The sequence below is a fragment of the Alligator mississippiensis genome, chromosome 3 (assembly GCF_030867095.1).
Source record: "Alligator mississippiensis isolate rAllMis1 chromosome 3, rAllMis1, whole genome shotgun sequence".
NCBI lineage: Eukaryota > Metazoa > Chordata > Crocodylia > Alligatoridae > Alligator > Alligator mississippiensis.
This window is the reverse complement of record NC_081826.1, coordinates 191667724-191680841: the sequence shown is the minus strand read 5'-3', so window position 1 is coordinate 191680841 and position 13118 is coordinate 191667724. Positions and strand designations below refer to the sequence as shown.

Genomic DNA, 13118 nt, shown 5'->3' with positions numbered 1-13118 from the left:
AGTTCCCAGAAGCAAACCTCTATATACCATTTTCTAGCTATCAGCATCTTAATTTGGAATGGCATTTTATCTGTCATCTTTGTAACTAATAGAAAAATATATCCATTATTTGGATGTTACAGATTTGTGGATGTTAGGTTGCTTAGAAATACTACTTACATGGATTTTATTTAGTATGTAATGTACTATTTCACTGTTAATAACTTACTGAAAGCCAACTCACAGGACAGACATAGAGCATTCTTCCAAAGATCATATATTGTCTTGTACATAAAGTCCCAAGTCTCAAACCTGTGAATAAGCCTCTCATTCAGAAATTATGCTTGCAGAAATGTGGACAACTCAGAATAGAATCATCCTCCTAAAACAGAATCAAGTTTTAGAACAGCCAGATGTCATCCAGCTACTACTGGATACTAGGAAGTGGTGTCTACAAGCCATTGAACCTTGGTAGCCACAAGGAACCATGCTGACTCCAGCTACTAATCATTCCTCTAGCACTCTGTCACGGGATGGGGTCCCCAGGGATGGCCATGACACCCGTAGGGCTCCGTGACCATGCCAGTCTTTTCCAACAGGCACCCTTTTCCTCACCTGCCATATCTTGTTAGTAATTACAATAAATAGGGAGGCTGCCCTCGAGTTTGTGTTTGGGCACAGTCCTGATGGGCCCTACTGAACCCTGTGGGTTCTTGGACCCCTTTTAGGTCCTGCTTAAAATGGTTGCCTCACGGGGCACCCTCAGCCTTATGGGCTAGATGCATGGCTCCAAAACCACCCCTTTACCATCTGTGAGGCTTGGGGTGTGGTAATTAAACATTGCCTCTCTGAGGCCTTGCTATAGCTCGGCCTCCTGTCATCACCGGGCTCTCTGCAGCCCTGTCTCTGTGCCCACACTGGCACTGGGCTCTTCGCAGCCCTTGTCACAGTGTCCCCGGGCACTGGGGTCTGCTCACCCCCTTTGTCACCGCACCCCCTGGTGCTGGGGTCCCCACGCTGTAGCGGTCCCCTCCAATGAGACCTCCTCCTTCCCCAGTAGTCTCAGCCCGATCCACCAGTCTATAAACAGCAACCAAAACATGAGTCCCTGGGCTATAACATAACACAAGCAGTTCAGGGTGTGCTCTGTCCCTTTAGGAGTCAAACATCTCCCCCAGCACTAAGTGCCTTGTAGGCCAGGGTACCTGGTGAGCTCCTGGAGCCCCGTTAGCCCTATCAGGCAGCCACAGCATCTCTGGGTAATTCATCCCTGGAAACTCCTTCCCCTGGCTGCTGTCAGAGAACTAACCTCTGCTGGTCTCAGCTCCGGGGTTTATACGTACCCAGGGCCCTGCCTTCTTCTGGTCAGCTGACCGGATGCAGGTGCAGGCTAATTCCCTTGTTAGCCTGTTACCATAACAACCTGCACCTGTGAGGTTTCTGTCTGGCTCTTAGGGCCCTCTTCCTAGGCAGTTTCTGCTCTTAAAGGAGCAGGTACCTTAGTGCCCTGCGACACTCCCACAAGTTCCCACCTCGTTCCCATTCTGCATTTGAGCTGCAGATATCTTGAGTTGAACTCTTTTATACACAGAAATGCAGTTTCTTTTACCTTTGTCCTTTCCACTTCAGGCAGCAATTGTATAACTTTTACTCTGCATTTGGCCATTATGTGTTTCTGTCAGGTACCTTAGAACTGTGCCTTGTAATGGGTTTATCTATAAAACAAAGAGATGTCTTTGTCTTCCTATTAAGTTGATGACATTCTTAATAGAGGTTTCGAATATTACTGTGTTACAGCACAGTGATAACTGACTCTATCTTTTGTTTCTCTCTTTCATCTCTCCTCTGTCCACCTCCCCTTTCCTCCTCTCCCCACTTTCATAAATAACACAATAGGAGAGAATCCGTAACCATAAATACCGGAGCCTTGGCGACTTGGAGAAGGATGTCATGTTGCTGTGTCACAATGCTCAGACATTCAATTTGGAAGGATCACAGGTCTGACTGAAACCACATTTCTGTATATTTTATACGTTTCTGTCAAGTTTTCTGTCATTATAAGTTTCTATCCAAGTTTCTATTCACAATAATCATTATTTATTTATTTATTTGAGTCTTCAATGCTTTGCCAGTTAACTTTTTGGTGTTGTCAATGATAGAAACTATGCTTAAAATTTTTGTTGAAACAGGTTATTCTTCTGGGTTATAGTAACACAAAGTCCCATTTTCTCGGCTTTTTCCAGTATTCCCAGTATCTGGGCTAGCATGAAAATAGGTAATGGATCCAATTGGGGTTCCCTTGATCTTGGGACCAGGTTCTGTTCTGGCTCTGGAATAGCTCAGAGCAGCCACGGGACTAATTATGCTAAATGGCTGTCATTGTGAGGAGTTTGGGATCAGTTTGGAATCAGAAAAGTGCAGCTGAAGAGGCAAAGTAATGATATAGCAGATAGCTATCATAGGTTGTTGCCAGTGGAAGGAGGAGTGCTCAATGGAAGAATCTTCATGTGAAGAAGTTTTTACAATTTATGACCCCTCTCTGGGTTTTTGGTTGTAGCCATGTTGGTCTAAGGACAAATCACATCTACTTGCATCTACTCAAAGAACCTTGCCTCCCTGACCCCTCTCTGCCATTGAAGCTAGGTACAGGTTGTGTGTTCTCTGGATATTGCAATGGATATTGTATTGTGTAGCTATTCCTTTACCTTCTTGCTGGAATATGGAAGTCTATTTTTAAAGACTATGATGCTGAATCTCCACTGAGTTTCAACCTTGTAGACTGTAAAAAAAAATCAACTATGTAGAACATAATTCTATCATTTTAGGCAGGTGCTTGATATAGGGCTTGGCTTATGCATAAATCTGTTCAGTCAAATGAATTGAGGATGCAGAACTAAATGCAGATATGAGTGGTGACAATACAGATAGACTGGAGGACAGATAAGACTGAAATATCTGTTGTGGATTCTGTGTAAGATTTAGTTACAAAGGAGTAAGGGGCAAATCTTCTAGTGAACAGGCTGCCTATCCTAGTCAAGTGCACATTAACATTAAAAGATGTGAGAAGGGGAACCAAATGAGCGTTCATTTAGAACAAAATCAAAATGCTGTGAACAAAATTAATTAAAGCACCAAAGAATATGATGTGAAGAAATTCTCTAGTTCCCTATACACCAATGCTATGAACCTGCATAATAAAGACAAAGGATTGGTATTGTGAGAGTAAATTCAACCTAGTTGCTATTACTGAAGCCTGGTGGAAAACTTTGCATGGCTGGAGTGTTAAATAGGTTATAGTCAGTGATTTGGGGAAGGTCTGAATAGGAAAAAGGCAAGGGAATGGTGGAGAGTGGCACCCTTTGTTGAAAATGGTATTGCCTGTTTTAGAGTCATTGACCGTATGAAAGCAAATGATCTTGAATGATTATGGGTCTGTGTCCTAAGCAGAGTAAGGTAGTCTTCTCCGTGTCCTAACAGAGAAGGCACAATATGGGGTGGTAGTTGGTGACCGCTAAAGTCTATCAAATCGCACAAGAGAACAAGATGACCCACTCCTTAATTCATAAGGAAAAAATGAGAGACTTCAAGCCGGGCCCTGGTAGACATTACACTTTTGACACTTAATGTGGTAATTGTGCTATAAATTGTAATGTGCCACATGTTCAGCCAATGTATGGTTCAATAAAATGGCAAACCAGTAACATAAAATGTGGAATATTTTTGTGGCTGGTTTGCCATTTTATTGGCACAGGGTCCCATCCCCATCGTGCATGAGGGAGCCCTGGGTCCACATGCATGAACCTTGTGCTTCAAAGGTTTTAATCTCATAAAGACGAAAATATTTATAAGCCAGATCAGTTTGCAAAAATAATTTAAAGAAGAAGTGTGAATGATAATTGGTGAATATTTATAAAATACTTTAACAAATGCTCGAAAAAGCCACAATTCACAACGAGAAAAATGCTGTTCTGGTTAAAAATCAACCTTGCTTACAGGGGAAGTGAAAGGAGCTAGCCAGTTTCAAGCACTCTGTGGTGGAACTGCTGACGAAAAGGCAGAGGAGAGGACATCTGCAGGCATGATGCATAGAACACAGAAATCTAGAAAGCAAGACATGTAAGGCCCTAGGGACAGTGGCTCTAGGACCACTGCACCAAGAAGGGGTGGTGGCGGTTAGTGATTCCCTTCTGGGGAGGACAGAGGCACCAATTAGTTGTCCAGGTTTGGGGGCCCAGTAGGTATGCTGCTTGTCTGGAACTTGAATTCAGGACATCACAGAGAGACTGCCAAAGTTGATCCGTCTTTCGGACCCTTCCTGCTTGTCCATGTAGGCACCAGAGATACTGCCAGGAATGATACTGGGCAGATCAGAGGTGACTATGAGGTGCTTGGAGTAGGATTTAAGGAGCTTTGAGCACAAGCAGTGTTCTCATCGATTTTTTTTTCCCATGGAATTCAAGGAACCATCATATCCTGGAGCTGAATGCATGACTGAGATGGTGGTGTCAAGATGAAGACTTTGGATTCTTTGACAATGGGTGGAAGTTCCTGGGAGGAGGGCTGCTATCAAGAGATGGGATCCATCCATTTGTTCCCTGGTTCAGGAGGAAGAAGATAGTAAGGCAGAATGCATTTGGGTGAAGATGAAAGGTGAAAGATGCAGAACCAGTGTAATGGTAGGGATATATTATATGCCACCAAATCAGGAAGTGGAGGTGGAATTCATCTGATTCAAGGAGTTAATAGGCATAGTGCCATGGTAAGATAGACTGAGGGATAAAGGTGCCCAGAAAATCTGGGAGCTTCTTAAGGGAACAGTACTGGAAGCCCAACAAGAAACTCTCCCGACATGATGAAAGCACAAGAAAAATAGCAAGAGACCAGTGTGGCTGCACAAGGAGCTTCTAGCATGGTGGTGGGCAAAATGCAGCCTGCAGGCAGACAGATCCAGCCTGCCAACTGATTGAATGTGGCCTGCTGCAGTCCCTCAGGTGCTCTGCATGAGACCAAGACCTGCCTACTCCTGTCCATGCCTGCTAGATGGTCCTGGTCCTGGCCAATGTGCACAGCTTCCCAGTGGGGCAGCTCCCAGTGTGGCTTCAGCTCTCTGGGTACTGCTTGCCTCAGTGGTGACACATAGGGTGTGCACGTGCACCCCCTGAGAGCGCCTGTGTACCCCCCGACCGGCCACGCTTGCCGCTTAGGTGATGGGCAGAGGGGGCAGTCAGGAGTGTCGGTGTCCTCCCTGCAAGTGCCAGCTGGGAAGTGGAGCACTGTTTCGCTCCCAGAAGTGGCCAGTGATTGGCTGTCTCACAATCAGCTGTAGGGAACACCCGCCTCCCCACCCCCCCATCCCAGTCAGTGGGATCCACTAGGAGGGAACCCCTCCCCCCTCCCCCGGTCGCTGACTGGTCACTGGGAGGGCCCATGGCTTGCCTCCAGCAGCTCCCCCTCCTGCACCACTCTGGATAGGGGGGAAGCTGTAGCCAGGCAGCTTCTGCCCTAGTGCTCAGGGCTCCAGCTCCCAGCTGCCTTCCACCTGCTCCGCTCACCTGGCATGATAAGCAGCCACCTGTGAACAGCCGAGTGGGTGTAAAACAGCCTGGAGCTGGAGCCCTGTGCACTGGGGCAGGAGCTGCCTGGCTGCAGCTTTCCCTGTGCCTGGAACAGTGCAGCAGGGGCAGGAGGAGGAGGAGCCACTGTAGGTGTGTAGGGGGAGCTAAGCAGTACCCAGGCAGCTGCAGCCTCATGTGGAGCAGCCCTGCCAGGAAGCTGTGCACATTGGCTGGAGCTGGGACCATCTGGCTGGCATGGACAGGAGTGCAGCGCAGGCTGCCCCAGATGGGAGTGGGTGAGGCTCAGCCCCATGCAGAGCACTGTGGGGGCAGCCATGAGCCAGATGGGGGAGGCACAGACTGCACCTGCACTGCACTACCCAAGTGACCATCGCTGCATGTAACCTCTACCCCCGCTCCCTTCCTTCCCATGTCCTTCACCAGTTCCTGGCACCTCATGTGTAGGCAGCCCCCCACACATACTCCCCACAGCCCCCCTCCACACCCTGCCACCCCTCCCACACACGTCCCACATGCATCCCCCCACACAAAATATATAGGACTAAAACTTTATTTTGAGCTATTATACAATTACTACAATTACCTCTGTACACTACTCAAAAAACAAATCAGGACAAACATTATGTTTTTAAATAAAATTAAAATATGTTATAGTAGATATTTGATTTTTAGTATATGATTTATTTTTAACTATAATTTGTTAAAATGATATCTTCTGAAAAATGTTGTGTGTGACCCTTGACAGCTCACCAAAATGAGTTAAGTGGCTTTCCAGATGAAACAATTGCCTACCCCTGTTCTAGGATGCCTCAAATGCAAAAGGAAAGCATACAGGCAGTGGAAGAATGGACAGGTCACTAAGGAAGCATACCAGGAAATAGCAAGAAATTGCAGGGACAATATCATGAAGGCAAAGATAAAGAATAAGCTGCATCTGGTGAAAGAGGTTAAGGACAACAAGAAGAGGTTCTATAAGTATGCTGATTTTGGAGCCCTTGGCAATGGTCTTCATAAAGTCATTGGAAGCATCCAGATACCAGAGGACTGGAAAGTGCCCCTCTTCAAAAAAAGGCAAAAAGGAGGACCCGGAGAACCACAGACCAGTTAGCCTCACCTCAATATCCAGGAAGCTATTGGAGCATAGTCTAAGGAAGGCCATTTTCAAACATCTGGAGGAGAAAAGACTGATCAGAAGCAGCCAGCATGGATTTATGTCAAATAAACACGATCTCCTTCTTTGACAAAATAATTGCTTGGGTAGATGAAGGGAATGCTGTAGATATAAAATATCTGGATTTTAGCAAGGCTTTTCACAAGTCCTACATGACCTTCTCATAAACACATTGAAAAAACATGGGCTGGACAAAAGTACTATAAGAAGGATAGGCAACTGCCTCAGTAGCCACAAGAAAAGGGTAGTTATTAGTGGATCCATGTCAGAATGGTAGGAGGTTTCAAGTGGAGTCCCACAGGGGTATGTCCTGGGCCTGGTGCTGTTCAACATGTAAAATGGATGATACCTGTTTGGATGGCAGCACTATGGAGAAGGATCTAGGAGTCTTAGTAGATCACAGACTCAAGATGAGTCTGCAATTTAATGCAGTGACGTGAAAGGCAAATGCAGTTTTTTTGGATGTATCAATACAAACATTAGGTGCAAGATGCAGGAGGTGATTGTGCTTCTGTACTCAGCACTGGCTAGGCCTCATCTAGAGTATTTTGTGCAGTTCTAGGTTCTACGTTTTTAAAAAGATGTGGAGAAGTTAGAGTCCAGAGGTGGGGCAACAAGGGTGATAAAGGGCTTGGAAATCAAGTCATACATGGAGATGCTGAAGAAGCTAAGCATGTTTTGCTTGTGGAACAGAAGGGACATGATAACAGTCTTCAAAGATTTGAAGGGCTGCAATAAAGAAGAAGGAAAATACCTTTTCTGTCTTGCTCCAGAAACCAGGATGTGAACCAATGGCTTAAAGTTGGAACAAAGTAGGCTTAGGTTGGCTATCGGAAAACACTTCTTCATTGTTAGAATAGTGAGGCAATGGAATAGACTGCCTAGGGAAGTTCTGGATTCTCCATCACGGGAGTCATTCAAGAAAAGGCTGGACAGGCACTGGTCAAGAATGCTATATACCCGTCTTCTACTGGGTATTCCCCATGCTTCTGAGCTTTGCTGGTTGGCCCCACCCCCTTTTTGCTACATGTGTCTGGGTGTTTTTAAGCCTCCCTCAGAGGCACTGGGTATTTTGACTGGGGTGTGCCTGTACTCCTTCTGGCAGCACAACAGGAGGTTCCTGGCTAGGGAGTCTTGCCCCTCCAATCAAGGCCAGACCAGTTGCCATATTTGTGGTCAGAAAGGAATTTTACCCCATGGTCAGATTGGTATAGACTGTGGGGGGTTGCCTTCCTCTGGGGGGGGGCGGCCGTGGCCCTCTACCTGGAATATCTCAAACATATATTAACAACCTTTTAAAGAAGAAGGATGTTGGCTGCTATGGTTCCCATGCTTTACCTGTGGCAAGTTAGGATTTTATGTCTTGTGTTGTGTCAGGGGTGGTGGTAGTCTTATGAAGACTTCAGATTATGTATAGGATGGATTCAATAGGGATGATCCTGCCTCAGGCAGGGGGATAGACTAGATGACATCTGGAGCTCCCTTTGAATCCTACTTCACTTTGATGTCTATGATATTTATACATATAGATATCAACTTGTCTTTTTTGTTTTCTCTTTGTTAGCAAAATTTTAAATCTGAAGATAGTAATAGTAGAAAATTGATAAGGGAAGAAAAAAGATGCAGAAATAAATGGCTAATAGAGTGATAGACAGTAAGACTAAAAGGGCTTCTAAACTATTTCTACTAGGGTGAAGACAGTAGAATTGTCAGTAATAATGTAGACAATCCAAAAGTATTCAATCATTTTTTTTCTGTTTTACATTTGGGGGAAAAAAGTTGATGTATTAATGCCCTATCTGAATAAGATGTTTCCCATTCCTCCAATAACTAAAGATGATTTTTAATAGCAGTAAACTTTAATAAAATTAGTTTTAATATTTTAAATCAGAAGATGCAGTAACTTGCACCTGAGAAATTTAGAAGCTGGCCAAGGAGCTGTCTGAAACACTAATTTGATCCTCGATAAAATCTTGGCATGCTGAAAAGTTCCAGAGGGGCTAATGTTGTGTCAATATTTTAAAGAAGTAAAGAGGACCACCTGTGTAATTATAGGCCTGTCATTCAGACAGCAGTCCTAAGCAAAATAAAGAAATAGCTGACAAAGGATGGTTTTAGTTAAGAATTGAAAGAGGATAATAAAATTGATGTCAATCAGTGTGGGTTTATGAAAGCTAAAACTTGTCAAAACAGTTTTAACTTTCTTTGAGATTAGTACTTGGTAATGTAATGGTTTTGATGTGAGTGAATTCTGTAAGGTATTTGACTTGGAACCATGCAACATTGCAATTATGAAACTAGAGCAATACAAATTAAATACTTTAAAATTGGCAAAGACATAAGTCTTCAGATATACTTGTAAACTGAGAATGATCATTGAGCAGTTATGTTTCCAGTGGGATCACCTAGAGACCTGTTCTTGACCAAACATTCTTTTAAATTTTGTCTGTAACCTGGAAGAAAACACAAAAGAAAGACAGTTTCAGGTCACACAAAGCTCTGGGCGAGTGGTAAATAATGAAATATATAGGTCCACTGTTACAAAGCATCCTGGATCACTAGGTAAATGAGGTGTACACAAGCAAGCATTTTAAGTCACATAGCTAGAAACAGTGAATGTGGGCCATGCCTACAAAAATTGAAAGATTTAGTGCTTGGGAGAAGTTACTCTGTAAAGAACTTGGGGGATCATGATGAATAATCAGTTAAATAGAAGATTTTGTGATGCTGTGGCCAAAAGGTGCAATGCTATCCTTATGGCATAGAAAAGGACATCTTCTGTCTAGCAGACAAGGTCCAACCAGATCTAGTGACCATAAATTGAAGCTAGAAGTAGTTTTCAACACCAAGGGCAATTAACCATTTGAACAACTTACCAAAACTTGCCATGGATTTTCCCTCACTAGAAATCTTTAAAATAAAATTGGACTTTTTTCTACAAGAAAGATACATGAGTCCAAACAGTAATTAATTCAGGGAAGGACTGTGGTTGTGTTATACAGAACGTCAGGCTAGATGTCATCTGCCCTTATCTAGAATAGGCATTGGCGATGTTTTTCATCAGGAGGGCTGGAATGATCCAGCTCAGTTTGGAGGAGTGTGGGCATTAGAACCCAGCCACTGCCCCCACTTCTTCCTGCTTGTAGTGCAGCATGGCAAAAGGCATCATCTGCTGGATCCTGTGCTGCCCACCTGCGGCACAACACAGGCAGAGCTCCCTCTCCACTACAACCTCAGGTGTCTGACTGCAGCACAGCTCATGGAAATGGGGCTGAATGCTGCCAAAGGCACAACACTACACTCTAGATCCGAAGGCCTAGAAAGCCAGATTAGGTCCCACAGGCTGTAGGTTGCCATCCCATGATCTAGGAACTCTTCCTAGAAGTTTTTCTATTGAGTTCTGTGGATTCAGAATTTTGCTTAAAGGGAGTAGGTGTTTTTCTAAACAAAGCAAATTTTCTCTTTTTCGTGTGTGTAATAGATTCTTTTGTTCCCACTGGGTAACTTCAGAATCCATTAAACATTCAAGTAGCTTTGGTGATCCTTTGTATTATGATGCCATTCGTGAACAGTAAAGGTTCTATGCGCATGTGCTCTCTCTCCCTCTTGAGGGCCACGGCTCTCAGATTCATTAATAGTATTTTCCATAATACATTTCTTCAACTATATAATCTTGTGTTAATTCTAACTAAAGTTAACAAAAATTAATTTATTTGTGCGTCTGTAGTGCCTTTGAGCAAACTGAAGAATTCAAGTGTCTGTTTAAAAAAAAAAAAAAAAAACTTTTCTAGAACATCACTTTCAAGTTCTGTAGAGCAGTGTACACAAGCTGATTTGTGAAGACCATGGTAAATTTTCAATTCTTCTGCAAGTCTTTTAGATTGATATTTCTGTTGCTGTAATCTAAAAATATTATATTACTTGCAAGACGCAATCCTTTCTTTCATAGATGCTCTTCTGCAAAAGATACTTAGCAGTCTGAGAAATGTTAATAGGGAAAGCTTTTATGAATGAGCACGGACTTTTTTTTATTCTTTTTATATCTACTACGAAGGAGTAAGCTGCTTGGCATAGATATTTTTTTATTAGCCAGCTTGGACTTCTTAACAATTAAAGATAATTAGCACTGGAGTAGTACATTTGTCACTATTAAATATATTGTGAGACTATAATCCAGATTTTAATTAGGGAACTTGCTATTGAAGACTCATTCTGAATGCTTTCCCAAGATAGTTATGATCTAATGGAAATATACTACAATTACGTTGGTAATGAAAATTATATATTAAGAAAAACCATTGCATTCTAGGAGGGATTTTTCCCTGTTATTTCATTTTTAAAAGTAATAACATAATAAGAGTTACACTTGTGGCACATTGTCAGTAGGTTTCTTCATTTAGAGCATGAAAAAATAATGTTGGCATTTCTTGTAAAATTCATGCAACAAGGGTTGTTACTTGTAATGAAAAAAGGCCATATACTCTGTGGGGCTCCATAGAAAATAGTGTTCCATGCTGTGAATTTTTGATGGAGCTTGATTTGCAGTTCTGACATAGATTTGCTTTTATGATCCAGATCTATGAGGATTCCATTGTTCTCCAATCTGTGTTCAAGAGTGCACGACAGAAGATTGCCAAAGAGGATGAGAGCGAAGATGAAAGCAATGATGATGAAGAAGATGAGGATGAGGATGAATCAGAGTCAGAATGTAAGTCAGAACGTAAGAGGCAAGTAGGTTTCCTTGGATAATCAGTTTGTCCACTTAGTATTTCCATTCCGGTCTTCTGATGATTTAATAGAAGCAGTTTGTTATCAAATTTGCTATATTTGTGGTCTAAATCCTGACTTACTCTTAGCTGCTCTGTTCTGGCTGTGTCTCCTTGAACTGTGCCAAAGACTTCAAGTATTTCCAAACCTGAACCCATAACGTTTCCTTTTTTGGTATCTACCTTAATGGGAATTGCTGATGCAGTGAACTTGCATGTCTCCAACTAGCCACCTTATCATATTTCTTTGGCACTCCTCTTTTCCTTACTGATTGTAAACATAAGCTCCTGGTGTTGTGGTTTGCCAGACCTTCTTTTGGAAGACCCAGAACAGAATTGAATCTTTCAAAGGAAGTATCTTCAGATGACTTCCAAGTGACAAGACTTATCCTCTAGTAACAACTCTGCTCACTTTACCATTCAATTTTAGCAGTAACCAGTTCTTTTACAGAAGATAATTGTAAATGATAAAGAAAGAAAGGGTCATGATTATCCAACATGATCACTTGTGTAACAGAGAATGTCAATCAGTGAATCAGGGGTGTACTTGGTAGCCGTGTTGGTCTGAGACAAAAAGACATACAAAAAACTAGAACTCTTGGTTCCAAAATTATACCTTTTATTAGACCAACTGGAAAATGGAAAGAAAATTGTCCTTTTCTGCAAGGAAGGAATTCTACCTGAACACATCAAAGAGCTACTCAACACAGCTCACAAAGACACTCTCACGGACGCAGAGGGACAGACTTTCATCTTCAGCTCCCTTTGTGCAAAAATGAAGTTTATTTCTTACCTATGGAGACTTTTTACCATCTTGTACCATCTACACTTTTCCCAGAGCCTGACGAAGGGACTTTGATCCCGCAAGCTGGCAGAAAAGGACAATTTTCTTGCCATTTTCCAGTTGGTCTAATAAAAGGTATAATTTTGGAACCAGTCAGTGGATCAGGCATCAAACCCTGTATTGTTTAGGATTATAGGTCACATGGTTATCTAATCCAGCCCTCTGCTCAAGGCAGGATTATCCCTAACAGCCAAGTGTCTATCTAACCTGCTCTTGAAAACTTCCGAAGATGGAGGCTGCCTATACATGTGCCAGGGGGGCATTTTAATTAAGGCAGTTCCTGGAAAGTCGCTCTAATTAAAATGCCTCACCATCCCACGTAGTAAGTCCCTGAGCATTTAGAAATGGTCATGGGACACCTCATTCAATGTGGCTTAAATAAAGTGCCCCCAGAGCCATTTCAAAAGGTGTGGGGACTTCATACACCTAATAGTGAGGCGATGCTGGAGCATCCTAATTAGAACACAGAGCAAACTCGATTAATTAGAACATGAACGAGCACATATATAGGCAGCCAGAGATTCCTCAAATTTTTCTAGGTAGTCTGTAATAGCCCTTTGGGTAACTGAAGACTATTTCCCCCCTCAGTCTTCTCATCTTCAAACTAAACAACTCTAATTTTTTCAGCCTTTCCTTATAAGCCTTGTCTCTCAGGCCCCTAATCTTTTTTGTTGTTCTGAACTGGATTCTTTCTACATTTTCCACACGCATTTTGAAGTGTGGAAACCAAAACTGGATACAGTATTCCAGGTGAATTTGACTTAGTGACTTAGTTGAGCTAG

At 42.8% G+C, this 13118-nt stretch overlaps 1 protein-coding gene across 3 annotated transcripts in view; it reads left to right on the top strand.

The window, feature by feature from the left end:
* SMARCA2 (SWI/SNF related, matrix associated, actin dependent regulator of chromatin, subfamily a, member 2) overlaps positions 1 to 13118 on the top strand; it is a 191539-nt gene that overhangs the window by 175070 nt on the left and 3351 nt on the right. For all 3 annotated transcript variants that reach the window (XM_006260254.4, XM_059724765.1, XM_019478048.2), the window contains exons 31-32: positions 1876 to 1977; positions 11302 to 11434. In XM_006260254.4, the coding sequence (XP_006260316.1) occupies positions 1876 to 1977; positions 11302 to 11434 (235 nt within the window). The remainder of the gene's footprint in view (positions 1 to 1875; positions 1978 to 11301; positions 11435 to 13118) is intronic.